The sequence below is a fragment of the Rhododendron vialii genome, chromosome 2a, assembly GCF_030253575.1.
Source record: "Rhododendron vialii isolate Sample 1 chromosome 2a, ASM3025357v1".
NCBI lineage: Eukaryota > Viridiplantae > Streptophyta > Magnoliopsida > Ericales > Ericaceae > Rhododendron > Rhododendron vialii.
This window is the reverse complement of record NC_080558.1, coordinates 13,074,816-13,088,795: the sequence shown is the minus strand read 5'-3', so window position 1 is coordinate 13,088,795 and position 13,980 is coordinate 13,074,816. Positions and strand designations below refer to the sequence as shown.

The 13,980-nt window shown below is 39.6% G+C and overlaps 3 protein-coding genes across 3 annotated transcripts; 2 read left to right on the top strand and 1 right to left on the bottom strand.

The window, feature by feature from the left end:
• Positions 1–4,894: 4,894 nt before the first annotated feature.
• Positions 4,895–6,896, top strand: LOC131317149 (protein FAR1-RELATED SEQUENCE 5-like). The gene is made up of 3 exons (XM_058346721.1): positions 4,895–5,142; positions 5,736–6,508; positions 6,619–6,896. Exons 1-3 carry the CDS (start codon positions 4,895–4,897, stop codon positions 6,894–6,896), a joined length of 1,299 nt encoding a protein of 432 aa, XP_058202704.1.
• LOC131316874 (protein FAR1-RELATED SEQUENCE 1-like) lies at positions 6,896–8,484 on the top strand. The gene is made up of 3 exons (XM_058346374.1): positions 6,896–7,905; positions 7,995–8,081; positions 8,174–8,484. Exons 1-3 carry the CDS (start codon positions 6,898–6,900, stop codon positions 8,252–8,254), a joined length of 1,176 nt encoding a protein of 391 aa, XP_058202357.1. The 5' UTR covers positions 6,896–6,897; the 3' UTR covers positions 8,255–8,484.
• A 262-nt stretch (positions 8,485–8,746) lies between these two features.
• Positions 8,747–9,928, bottom strand: LOC131317148 (uncharacterized). The gene is made up of 3 exons (XM_058346720.1): positions 9,920–9,928; positions 9,499–9,855; positions 8,747–9,092 (listed from the first exon to the last, which is right to left on the bottom strand). Exons 1-3 carry the CDS (start codon positions 9,926–9,928, stop codon positions 9,030–9,032), a joined length of 429 nt encoding a protein of 142 aa, XP_058202703.1. The 3' UTR covers positions 8,747–9,029.
• Between the last annotated feature and the right edge of the window lie 4,052 nt (positions 9,929–13,980).

Below are 13,980 nucleotides of genomic sequence, written 5' to 3'. Positions count from 1 at the left end.
GTAGAATTTATATAGGTACCAATGGGCGGTGGGAAGGAAATCGTACCGGCGGCCGCGCCGGGCGTATATACACGGAAAATAGGTGCTCGGATCAAGCACCCTGCACACCTCGGATGCCGTTGATTCCCGTTAAAGCCCCCTTGGTTTTTTTTTTTAGAATTTTTGGACGGCTCGAATCGGCCGTCCGGTGGCCGAAGACGGCCCGGCGCAGCCGCCGATACGATTTCCCTCCGCCGGCGCCCATTGTCATAGCAACAGTCCTTTTTTTTGTATAAGGCAACTTCAAGCTCAAAAATCATGTGTTTACGCAAATAATTTTTCTACTACTATGGATCTTGTTTGATAGATCTCATTGAGATCTTTAATACGGTGCAAAAAAATTGATTTTTTTTTCATTTACATTATTTTTGAGTTTGAAAATGTGAAATGAATTTTTTAAGAAGGATTTTATGGAATGCCCATTCTTATTTTTGAATTAGAAGTGGCAAAATAAGTACTTATTTTTTAAGAAGGTTTCCGAAACGGAGCCTAATTGTCCCTTTCCTCTGCAAAAATAGAAAGACAATTTGAAAGTTATTTCTAAAACAAGTTTTTGAAGGACGGAGGGGGGCTGCTGTCCCCAAGGGGACAGCAGTGTGCTGTTGTGCCTCATATTGGGGCTCATCCCGGTCTCGCTCCGATGATCGGAATCGTTCACTTTGTAGAGTTTGTCGAGTAGAACAACTATGTAAAAAATCAGCTTAATTGGATACCATTAAGTGCCTGATCGGAACCTTTGTATCTTGAAAAGAATGGATCCGAAACATTGGATCAAATTCACTGTAACCCATGAACTGAGAGTTATATGGGCTCCAATCAGGCACTTAATGATATCCAATTAAACTGATTTTTTGCATAGTTGTTCTACTCGATGAGCTCTACAAAGTGAACGATTCCAATTATCAGAGCAAGACCGGGGTGGGCCCCAAAATGAGGCACAACAGCACGCTGCGGTCCCCGAGCCCACCCCGGTCTTGCTCCGATGATCGGAATCGTTCACTTTGTAGAATTCGTCGAGTAGAACAACTATGTGCCCGAGAGAGATTTCCAAGGCCGGCAAAGGCCTTTTTTACTTTAAAATTTTACTATTGAATCATTGAGTGTACAGTAAAATGATCCCCATCACTTCTGTCCTTTCCCCAGCTTTTCAAGGTGTTAATCGAAAATTTGCCCGTTTGGACGAGGGGAAAAAGATGGGGTATTAGTTAATAAAGGATGAGTCACATTAATGTTATTCTCTCTTCGGACATAGCTTTCTCTCTAAAATCAAGTGTTTCAAATTACAATCCGTTTGAATGGGTGAGAAAATTTTATTTTATTTATCATTTAATTTTAAAGGGTCATAATTAAATTTTAACTATAGGGCTCTCGTTGATTAACCCTAAGAAAATCGTAGAATCAAATATCTTTTAGGTCTAACCAACGAGAGTCCTAGAATCAAAATTTAACTATGACCCTTTAGAATTAAATGATAAATAAAATAAAATCTTCTCATCCATTCAAACTGATTATAATTTGGAATACTTGATTTTAAAGAGAAAGCTATGTCCGGAGAGAGAAGAATGTGTGTCAGATGGGTTGGGAAGACGTAATTGGAGAGAGGGAGAGAAAGAGAGAGAGAGAGAGAGATGAACCGGGTAGAGAAAATGCAGAGATTCTTCTCTGTATCCCCAGCCGCCCCTTTTCCCCTTTTTTCTTTTCTAGCTACAGTAGTCAGGGTTTCACTCATTTTTAAAATAATTCATTCAATTACATATTCTTACATTTTAACTCAAAATTTTCAATTCAAAAACATGAACCAAACAGAGTGCTCTGTGTCTTTTTTTCCCCTTCTTCATCTCATTTCTTCAATGTACGTATGCCTTTTAATTCCCTGATTCATTTTTAGGTTATTTGAGTTTCACACGCCTCGCGTGCGCATAATTCGCGGCTAGGATCTATCTCTAGTACTGTGTCGTTTGGCTGTGGGACTTCTCGTGAAAGAGAGCCTCGAGAGCGCCACGTGCTACACTTAAGTTTTTTCGACTTTGAAATCTATCGATCCATCAATCAATATTATCCGTCTATATACTACTAGTACATAGTAAGACATGGTTACTTTTCATGAGAAGAGCCTTGCTTCCAATACTCTTGATTTTCTATTTCTTTCTTTTTTTTAATAAACAGTTGTCCGGACTAGTTTATTCGCATCTCGACTAACCCTGTGGGACCACAATACAAACCAACATCATGTTAAAATATTCCTTACCGAAAACGCGATGAAATATTACAAATCAACATGTTAAAATTAGTCAAGACAAAAAAAAAAAAAAAATCACCGTCCAAAAATGTGTGAAACGGTTGTGGGAGGAGCTGTAGAGATTAGCCCGAGGTGTGCGTGAGTTGACCCGAAACACCTTACATTACCAAAAACAATTACTACACGGCATTTGGGAAGAATTGGAAGCTTTCAGTCAATTATCACCATCATTCTGCCCCCCATAGACTTGACTATGGTGGCTATTGGTCTTCCCTTCCCTTGGAAGCCTCTGGGAGGCAAGAAGAGAGGCCCAAAATTATTCAAATGCTATTAACCGCTATTAGCCTATTGTAATTCACAACAACAACGTGTGCCGCGGTTGATTTGACCATCCGAACAATAGAAGGTTCAAAATTTGTAAGAGTTCGGATTAAATTTGACTTGTTCGTGCAGAAATGGATGGCCGGATTTACCGCTAGCTCTACACTTTGTTGGGCGGTGGGTGGCCTACAGAATCCACAAAATCTCCCCTAAGATTGGTTGTTAGGTTTGGTTGGCGTGTTGCCTTCTGATTTTGGATCTTCCTTGGTTTAATCTTTGTATTCTTTTTCAAAGATTAGTAAATTTCTTTTTCCGAATAAAAAAAACAACAGCAAACCCCTAAGTATTTTATTCTTTGCGTGGTATCGACGAGCAAATGAATTGCGATTTATCTAAACCTTCGATCAGCAACTTATTGAGACCTGCCTAGAGTTCACACAGTGACGGCGCCAACATTTAAATTCAGGGGGTGGCATTGCTCGATATATATATATATATATATATATATATATATATATATATGAGAGCCTACTTTTTGTTGTTACATTTTATTTTATTTTATTTATCTATAAAAGTGTGAAGAATAAGGTTATATGTATATTCATGTAGTTAAATTTTCTCGTGGCCTTTGTCTTTGTTAAAAGAATAAAAGTTTACTCTAACTCTTTTAAGTTCTTCGAATGAAATTCGTTATGAGAATAAATTCTTTACACCGCCGGTGTAAATATTTATTTCCTTCAAATCAATTATATTGTGTCACGTTGCAAAACAGTGGTCCCAATTAATAAAGCATGGCGACTTGGCGCAATATAATTGATTTGGAGGAAACAATTATTTACACCGGTCGTGTAAAGAATTTAATCTCGGACGTTATTACCTTACAAACCGTTCATTTAAAAAAATAAAACATTTACCTCTTATATGTGTAAAATCTAAATTGTCCAAATACTAAATATATAGGTGTCCAATCGAATTTCCTTACCGTATAATAAGTTTGGCTTGAAACTAGGGGTACGGTGTGGGTGGGGGTGGCACCTACCCCACGGATTCCGAGTCCCTGCAGTGAGCTGAAAGCACTGCAGGTTGCAGCCCTCCAAAACGACGTCGTTTTGGGCACTACAAGAAAAATGAAAATTGGTGACGAAAAAGTGGCGACGAAATTTAATTTTGTCACTAAATGAGTATATTTGGCGACGAAAAAATAAATTCGTCACCGTTTTGACAACTTCCGTGACGAAATAATTTTGTCACCAATTATACCTGTTTAGCGACGAAAAAACTATTTTCGTCACCAAAAGTACCCATTTGGAGACGAAATACATTTTTCGTCACCAAAAGCTTAAAAAAAGGTGACGAAATTATTTTTTGTCGCCAAAGATAATCATTTGGTGACAAAAAAAATATTTCGTCGCTAAATGAGACCAATTTAGTAACGAAATATTTTTTTTTGTCACCAAATGCTTAACTTTGGTGACGAAAAATAATTTCGTCACCTTTTTAACGCTTTCAGTGACGAAAAATATATTTCGTCATCAAATGGGTACCTTTCGTGACGAAATTTATGAATTGCGCTTTGTCACTAAATGTATTTCGAACATAACTCTTTACTAAAAACTCCGATTGAGATAATTCAAATTGGGTTTGAACAATAACTCAATTGCCTACAACTTTCATGTTTATCAAAATTACTAATTTTAATGTTTAAAGGTTTAAAATTACATTTGAAATATATTTTTATGTTAAACATATATGTTATATATTAGATTTTTCAAATATTTACTGAAAAGTGTGTGTGGTGCAGTTGGTTAGAGCTTGCGCAAAAAACTCAAAAGACTCGGGTTCGAAACCCAGCAAGAGTAAGAAAGAAGGATTTTTTTCCCATATGAAAATGTCTTTTGCAACGAAAATTTTCGTCACCGATGAGACTCATCAGTGACGAATTTTTTCGTTGCCAAAAGGAATAATTTATGACAAAAAATTTCGTCGTCAAAAAACACAATAAGTGAGGAAAAAAATTTCGTCACCAATTATTCACTTTTTGATGACGAAATATTTCGTCATCAAAAGACACTATAGGTGATGAAAAATAGATTTCGTCACCAGGTAGGAATCCTCGACAACCTTTAGTCGACAAATTTTTTTTCATCACCTATATTATTTGTGACGAAAAACAAGCAATTTGTGACGATATTCATTCGTCACCCAATGCAATTTTTCTTGAAGTGGGGGGATTTTTGGCCAATCCAGTAATAATACAAAACTAAACCCGTTTTGAGATTCCTAATTCCCTCAAATATGCCGCCCAAAACTCCCCCAAATATTTACGATTCTTTTAGGGCTGAGTTTGAAACGACAACCATGAAAACGGCAACTATGGACGACTATAGCCCAGAACAGCCATGCAACTTGACCCTCGCCGTTCCTCCGTTGCCGTCGCCAAAAGACACCACTTCGTCACCTCTGTTGCCGCCCACAATCGTTGATGGCGCACCATCGACGCCGCCCACAACCGTTGATCGTGCACCTCCTACCTCTCCGGACCGGTAAGATTCTATCTGCTTTCTTTCAATTTCGGTGGTCATTAGTATAATTTTTCCTCGCACAAAATATGAACCTGTTGAGTTGTTCAAAATCTTCGGGTCTCGGAAGGTCTTCCCAGTTCGTCAATGGAAAAGAAAACACGGACAAGCTAGCCCCGATCTTACCATTTTGTATATTGATATAGTGTATCCTTTCGGTTCTCGGAATGAACTTTGTCTTTTGGGTTGAAATTCCAGAAAAGATATTGGATCTAGAAAATCATTTTCTATTGAAAGTCAAAAGAAAATATAGAGACGAATGATAAAGAATTTGGTGATTTCCTGTATGAGTGGCCAAACAAGAGGGTATTATTTTATACTTAGTTATGATTTATTCTTATACTACTCCATTGGTAAGAGCATTGGGAGTGGGTTGGTTGGCCTTTTGTTTGAATGCACTCCCCTGATTAATGATGCTTGTGGTCCCATATCCTTTTTGAAGCAAAAAAATAAAGATTTTTAGTTTGTAAGGTCTAACCATACTTGTAGATTATTAGTACTGCACAATTACTTATAGAATATGATTTTTAACCTTAATGTTTATGACTTTATGTTAGAATGAAAAGTGGTATTGGACCTGAGGAGACTATGAAAGAGTTGTCCAAAGATTACTCTCTTTCTCTTGGAATGGAATTTGAATCAGAGGAGGATGCATATGAGTTTTACAATGATCATGCAAGAATTATGGGTTTTGGCATTAGAAGATGTTATTGCACAAACAGCAAAAAAGATGGTATAATGATTAATCGGAAGTTTGTTTGTAGTAAGGAAGGCGAGAGAGAGACGGATAATCGGTCCCTAGTGGTAGAACAACCTCGAAGGGAGACAAGAACTAAATGCATTGCATTCATGTACATAGCGTTTAACCGACAGAAATCAAAATGGTCCATGACGAAGTTTGAAGAAAATCACAATCATGTTTTCCATGATCCTAAAACTTCTTTTTTGTTGCGCTCTCAAAGAAGGATACGTGAGGCACAAGCTCTAAATATCGAGTTAGCCGTTGACAGCAGTTTATCGGTTAAGGCATCACATGATCTTATTAGTGCCCAATCTGGGGGGAGGGAAAACGTAGGCTTCACACTAGACGACCATAGAAGTTACTTGCGTGCAAGAAGACAGAGGAGCTTACAATATGGTGAAGCTGGGGCTTTGTTAGGATACTTTCAAACTCGAGTGGCTGAAAATCCTTACTTTTTCTATGACATTCAATTGGATATTGAGGAAAAGATTACTAATATTTTTTGGGCTGACCATGAGATGATCACAGATTATGGACTTTTCGGAGATGCTATGTCTTTTGACACAACATTCCAAACAAATAAAGAGTGTCGGCCACTTGCTATATTCACCGGCTTTAACCATTATAGAATGACGGCAATTTTTGGTGCGGCTCTTTTGTATGATGAAACTTCGGAATCTTTTGAATGGTTATTTAAGTCCTTCTTGCGTGCAATGGGGGAAAAAAGCCCGTGTTCATATTCACAGACCAAGATGCCGCAATGGCCAAGGCAATTTCAATTGTCATGCCTGACGTTACTCATGGATTGTGCACTTTTCACCTCAATCAAAATGCTTTGAAGCATTTAGGCCATTTGTTCAAGGCTGATTCAGACTTTGGGAAAGAGCTCAATACTTGCATTTTTGGGTACGAGGATGAACGAGAGTTAGAAGAAGGTTGGGAAACTTTGATAAAAAAATACCAACTTGCAAGATAACATGTGGATGAAGAAAACTTGGGATATTAGAAAGAAGTGGGCACATGTATACATGAAGTGGTCGTTCACAACGGGAATGCGAAGCACCCAACTTAGTGAGAGCCTAAATGCAAAGATAAAGAAATTTGTGAAGTTTGATCATGACATTGTTCAATTTTTTACACATTTTGATAGACTTGTTATGGAGAAGCGGGATAACGAAATTGATTCTATATTTGATTCTAGGGAAAAGCTACCAAAACAAAAGTTGAAAAAATCCCCCATGTTAATTCAAGTTGCACAATTTTATACTCCTCCTCTATTTGACTTGTTCCACGATGAGGTTGACTTGTCCCTTTCTTGTAAAGTGAAACAACACCATGAGTTTGAAGGAGAATTCAAGTGTGTGATCGGCTTGCATGGAAAAAAGTCTTTGGAGAGCCAGTGTGGGGGAAATATTGAGTTTCTTGTGTCAGGTAGTGTTAAATTGGATGAGTTTGGGGATAATATTTGTCGAGAGGTTCATTGTACTTGTCGAAAATTTGAGAACTTTGGAATTCTTTGTGGTCATGAAATTAAAGGTCTTGATAGAATGAGTGTTATGGAAATTCCTGAAAGTTATATATTACGTCGATGGAGATTAGACGCAAAAGCTTGTGCATCTAAGGATAGCAAAGTTAGCGTGGAGGAGGATGATCCTAAATTGGCAAAAGCAGCGCGTTATAGGAATCTTTGTCCCAAAATGGTAAAATTGTGTGCTCGATCGTGTGAATTGAAAGCTGCTTATGAGTTCGTAGCCATCGGAGTGGAGGACATGTGTGCCAAAGTGGATAAAATGTTGCTTGAGGTGGGAGACTCTATTGATGAGGGAATTGACCAGTTAGAGGTGAATGATCCTAGGTTTCGAGGAGTCAATGGTTTGAAGAAGAAAGCCGGAGTTAACAAACGGAAGGGTAAGCGTTTGAAACCTTGGTATGAGAAGAATGGAAAGAGGAAAAAACTTACTGTCACACCTACCAGTCTTTATCAGGTATTAACAAATAATGCTTAACTACTTTATTTCAAGTTCTTGTTCTTTACATTATGTAAGAATATGTTGTTGATTTTCTTGTGAATTAGGATGTTCCAATGCCCTATATGCCCGAAATGATCAATTGCGAATCTAATTTGTCTTCCCAAACATCATTCCATCCACAAACTTTTGAGGTGTGTAAGACATCTATAATACATTCTTGGTTCGTAGTATAATTTCATTCTGTTTTATTTGCTTCAACTTATCTTCTTCTTATTTCTTTCAGGTGACGGGAGATGAGACATTCTTGCAAGATGATGAATTTTTTGAGTTGATTAGTGCTCCACAACAATCCCGACAAAACTAGAATGTGAATGAAGAGGGAGATGCATTCGAGTTGGTTTTTGAAGAGGGAACATGCCGTCTTTGTTGAAAAATATTCGACTGAAAAGTGACGAAACATGTATTTTTGACTATCAATTTGTTGGTGGTGAAAAATGGTGTATTTGGACATTTTATCCATTTGTTGGTGGTGAAAAATGGTGTATTTTGACATTTTATCAATTTGTTGGTGGTGAAACATGATGTATTTTGACATTTTTAATCTGTTGGCAATATATAATTGTTGGCATTATTATGGTTTAGGAGCAATTATCACAGATTCTGAGAAAGTTAATACTGAATGCCCAAAACCCAGTTCTATAAGAAGGCATCAGCTTACTAGAGAGTGTCCAATTCTCTCTAACATTGAGCCTAAACAGATTAACCCCCCCTCGCTGTTTGCATATTTTTCACACATCTTGCTACCAAGCCTACCATAATCATTTTCTCCTTGCTGTATAAATACATGCAATCAACTCTCAAAGCAACCCCAAAATCTGCTCCATAAACCAATTCTGAACAGCTCCATTTTCTCTCCGAAAGCAACCCGATTTCACTCCGAAACAACCCGGTAAAACAGCCTATAAAATTTCCAGTTCCTAATAGCCCGTTACAGCTCTATTTAACTCCAAATTCAGCCCCAAAATAGTCCCAAAACCTGCTTCGTTTCAGCTCCTGAAAATCGGTCCATTTGAGCCCCGAAATCACCCCAAAACTCAGTCATAAAACCAGCCCAAAAACTCCACAAAAAACAGCCTGTTTTAGCTTGGTAAACAACCCAGAAAATAGCTCATTCTAGCCCCAAAAACAGCCACCCAGAAAATCTGCAAATTCAATTTGCACAAACAAGGAAAAACGGTTAATACAATCCTATGCACAGCGGCACATCAATCAAGTAATCAGCTAATTTTATTTGCTAGTATATGCAAATTCAATTCAATTCAAAGAGGTAATCAGCTACAAAGGCATACAAAGAGCTGTTAAACCACAAGAAAATGGATGAGAAATGTCAGTGTATGGACAAAATATGTTATGGCTATATCCACACTAGGTTGAATCTACACTTTTTCTGGATGCTTTTCTGCATTCGAAAGTAACCCGTATACCGCACCTTGTCTCCTACAATTTTTTATGAAACCCTTTTTTGAACTTGGGGTTTTTTTTTCTACCAACTCAATTTATGATTTTTTTAGCAACTGGTACTAATTGAGAGAGAGAGGAGAGAGAGACCTTCGTGGTGGGGGTAACAGCGGTCGGAGTGCGCAGAAGCCAAGGGGTGGTCGCCGGCGGTGGGGGAGTGCTGGGGTTGGGTAGTGGTGCTCGCCGGTGGTGGTGGGACGTGGATCGTGGTCGCCAGTGGTGGTGGTGTTCAAGTTGCACTGCTGTTCTGGTTATCGTCGTCCATGGTTGCCGTGGAAACCTAAAGCATCCTGAAATTTGGGGGAGTTCTGGGGGCGTTGGGGGATTTAGGGTCTCAAAACGACGTAGTTTTGTATTATTACTGGATTGGCCAAAATCCCCCAAAACGACGTCGTTTTGGGGGGCTGCAACCTGCAGTGCTTTCAGCTCACTGCAGGGACTCGGAATCTGTCACGACCCTAGCCCGCCCCTAAAGGCTCTAGTCACAACAAGGCGCCAGTGATCACATCACTAAGGCCATATTAAAGTTAAACACCTCATTAGCAAATGACTAAAGGGACTTAATTAACGACAAGCGGAAGCAAATTCTATTTTATTTCATATGCCAAACCAAAAGTCTTTACAAGGATCTCTACATTGCAAACCACCCAGAGCTGTGCATATTTACATACATAAATGCTCACCAAAAACAACTCCCTATCTACAAGCCAACATCTACTTAGTGCGACCAAAAGAAGAGTTGCACGCCACCACTCTACGTCCCGTTGCCTGAAAGGTGGGAAAATTCATAAGCCAAAGCTCGTATGAATGATTAATACGCAATTCACATGCTTTCCATGGACAATGATAAAACCATTTAAAAAAACGAATCATTTCTCATAGCAACATAGCATAGTAATGCACATCCTTTATTCATTTCATGTCTACCAGGCGTCCCCGGTAGTGGATAAGTTAAGACGTCTTTCGTTATCCGAAATAATAGCCATGCCTTGCTAGCCTTTTAGCACGTGTCCCCTAACAAGCTGGGACGTGGGAGGATGCCATTAATAGATATAAAACATTGCCATCTTCCATTGATATTCCATGGAGTTCATATCAAATTATAACACATCATTGAAGCGTAAAGCTTATAACAAACCATGTGTTTTGGGTATTAATCACTCACCTCGTATCCATGTGTCACCCGAACCTCCTAAGACAATTAAGCAACAAAACATGATTAGAGAATGTCAAACAAGCCTATTTTAAATGAACATAAGGTCCTATGGTAAGAATATGAAATTAGATAGCTAGCCTTAAAAAATTAGTCATAGAATCTGCAGGTTCATAACCTTTAACCTAAAATCTGACTTTGCACAAGAATAAATAAGACACAATCTTCATGCATTTTTTTAGGTCTATGAGTCTAGTTTCAAAATCAGAAATCGGATCGCAATTTCATCGCCCGAGCTCAAAATTATAGCCGTTCCCGTAAAGTGCGACGATGCTGTCAGCACTGCAGATACCACAACAGCAGGTCGGTTAACGAATTTTAACTTCTTCCACATTGTGAATTAGGTTCTGAAAATTTTACACAGTAAAGTAGACACATACAGGCATCTTCAGTAAAAATATCAAAAAATATTAAGGTCGGGAAGATGGTGAGAAAAATTCCTCAAGAACAAGGCAGATTCAATTCTGTTGGAGCTCTAAGTAGCCTACCCACAAGCTATACGAATTTCTGAGGTAAAACCCTAAAATTCACATCAAAACTCATACAGAAACTTCACAAAAACATGAGCAAACCAGAGCATACTCATGGGCTGCCTCAAATATACCAAATTCATGAATTACACCAACTTTAAACATGTCAATTTCTGGGAATTTAAACAGGGTTCATGGGTTTCCAACACAAGCTTCAATCTCTACCCTAAACCCACTTAGATTCAACACTTCTAGCAAAAATTGAACATCAAGAACAAGAAATTTTACTCATCTAGGCATGTACTTACCAAATTAGGCTTCAATCCAAGTCTAGGAAGAAATCTCCAAGATTTTCTTCTTCTTCTTTTTCCTTCTCACCGAACGGTTCTCTCCTCTCTCTCTCTCTCTCTCTCTCTCTCTCTCTACGTGTGATGAGGATGGGGGAAATATTACACGTTTTCATTTTAACAGATTACAAGAAAAACTATCCTGTGTTGGTGTGACCTATAACCACTTATGTTCCAATTTCATTTAGCTAGCTAATTAAGTCCAAAACACATCACATAATTAACTTAAAACATAATTAAAGATTAGGGGTATTACAGAATCCCTACCCCACCGCCTCACTAGTTATCTCCGCCCCTTGCACATGCATACTAAGACCTTGTTAACACAGATGCCCGGCAAATGTTCATCACAAGCGCAAAAGTTCCTGTTGGGGATGTGTATCTAATTTTCAAGTGTTTTGAAACCTCTTCAAATCTTCTCTTTGTTACCTTGTGCCACATTGGTTAGACACAAACACTTTTAACAACCCTCATGTTACAAAACTCTTTAGTAGGCTAAAAGAATGTGGCTAGACCCAACTAGTTAACTGGGTCTCAAGCTTTGTGCGCATGCATGTGCCTGCAAATCTCTGAATTTGTGCGCGTGTGCGTCTCAAGCTTTGTACGTACCCCCTGACTCTTGATTTTTTGCATCTGCTCGATCATTTTGTTTATTGGGGGTGCTATTGGACTTGTGAATTGTGATGATCGATATTCTTCTGTTGCTGTCGATGGATGTCTCTATTTGCTCACATTCATTTGAAATGCTCTATGCTCTACAGCCTCTACTACTACTTTACAGCCTTGGGTTGCTATGTATGAACCGTGGTCTCTCGTGCCTCGGTTCGGTTCGGCCAGTTCTGGTGCTGCTTGGTCCCCGGTGCCTTGGTTCTCTGATCACTTCAACTGCACCCCTCTTAGGGGCTGTTTGATAAAACTGAAAACTGAAACTGAAAGCTGAAAAATTAAGTACTGGAAACTGAATGCTGAAATTTTTAAGCTCAAAAGCTGTTTGATAAATATATTAAGTACTGAATTAAAAAAATGATGAATTAATTTTGTTCCAATTCTATCTTAATTTACTAACGGTCACAATATACTTTTGGTAATGGTGGTGGAGTGGTGGTGGGGGAGTGGTGGAGGTAGTAGGAGTGCTGGTAGTGGTGGTGGTGGAGTGGTGATGGTAGTGGTGGTGGAGTGGCGGTGGTGGTAATGGTGGTGGAGTGGTGGAGGTGGTGGTAGGAGCGGTGGTGTGTGGTGGTGTAATGATGGTAGTGGTGGAGTGGTGGTGGTGGTGGAGTGGTGGAGCTGGTGGTGGTGGTAGTGGAGGAAATGGTGGTGGTGATGGTGGTGGTGGAGTGGGGGTGGTGGTGTAGTGATGGTAGTGGTGGGGGAGTGGCGGTGGTGGTGATGGTGGTGGAGTGGTGGAGCGGTGGAGTGGCGGTGGTGGTGGAGTGGGGGTGGTGGTGTAGTGATGGTAGTGGTGGGGGAGTGGCGGTGGTGGTGATGGTGGTGGAGTGGTGGAGCGGTGGAGCGGCGGTGGTGGTGGTAGGAGCGGTGGCGGTGGTGGTGTAGTGATGGTAGTGGTGGTGGTTGTGGTGGAGTGGTGGTGGTGATGTGGTGGTGGTGGTGGTGGAGCTGGTCGTGGTGGTGGTAGTGGAGGAAGTGGTGGTGGTGGAGTTGGTGGGGGTGATGTGGTGGTGGTAATGGAGGGAGTGGTGGTGGTGGTGGAGTGGTGGAGGTGTTGGTGGAAGTGGTTGTGGTGGTAGTATGACGGTTGAATGTAAGTACACAAAAATTCAGCCAGAATTAAGTAGCTCAAAGCTACTTAATTTTTTTCAACTTTTTAGCCTATATTTTAAGTGGTACTTAATTTGTTAAGTAATATGAAATGTGGTTATCAAACCTACTGAATCACTTATTACTTAATCGATTCAATATTAAGTGCTGAATTTAGGTTATCAAACAAGCCCTTAGCTACTTGTTTATCTGGTTGAGCGATCCACTTTGCAAGAATAGTGATGTCTCTCCCTCGCGGCAATCCAGAAGTGAATCCACAACCGAAAAGATGCGAGCCTAGCTAACTATAAGCCACGTACTAGGGTACCTTGCTGGTACCTTAGGAGGATGAAAACCTCAGTGTAAGACGACCGTGATCACTAGGCCAATCTTGTGCGTGAATGAGTTGCTCATAAAAAAAGTCCCAAGGGTAAGCTTGGTTGGTTAGGGGGGTTCGATTCATAGGGTCAAAGTCGTCAGACCGCAATAAAGTAATTTATTGTGAATTTTCTAATCCCAACGTGGATGGTTTGTATTTGACCAAATTAGGGAGGACATAACTAGTCCGGACACCGTGATCATCAAACCCCAAAAAATGAAGTTACGTATAGAAAACTAATACGAAAGGCCACTTCTATTAGCAACTCACTATTTACTAAATACAACACATTGCAAATAAAACCACCCCTTTTGTACTTGAAACAAATTTTCAAATTCCCAACTTACCCCCGACTATTCAAGACCATCGCAGCCGCTAGCAAACTCCATCACCCCCTCTCGTCAC

Bases quoted from the DNA above. Each gene is read 5' to 3' on its own strand.
- LOC131316874 (XM_058346374.1), top strand. From the start codon at position 6,898: ATGTGGATGAAGAAAACTTGGGATATTAGAAAGAAGTGGGCACATGTA. The intron at 7,906-7,994 runs GTATTAACAAAT...CTTGTGAATTAG, and splicing joins CACCTACCAGTCTTTATCAG to GATGTTCCAATGCCCTATAT. The intron at 8,082-8,173 runs GTGTGTAAGACA...TATTTCTTTCAG, and splicing joins TCCATCCACAAACTTTTGAG to GTGACGGGAGATGAGACATT.
- LOC131317148 (XM_058346720.1), bottom strand. The intron at 9,093-9,498 runs GTCTCTCTCTCC...TTGAATTTGCAG, and splicing joins CTGTTACCCCCACCACGAAG to ATTTTCTGGGTGGCTGTTTT.
- LOC131317149 (XM_058346721.1), top strand. From the start codon at position 4,895: ATGCCGCCCAAAACTCCCCCAAATATTTACGATTCTTTTAGGGCTGAG. The intron at 5,143-5,735 runs GTAAGATTCTAT...ACTTTATGTTAG, and splicing joins CCTCCTACCTCTCCGGACCG to AATGAAAAGTGGTATTGGAC. The intron at 6,509-6,618 runs GTCGGCCACTTG...TGGTTATTTAAG, and splicing joins ATTCCAAACAAATAAAGAGT to TCCTTCTTGCGTGCAATGGG.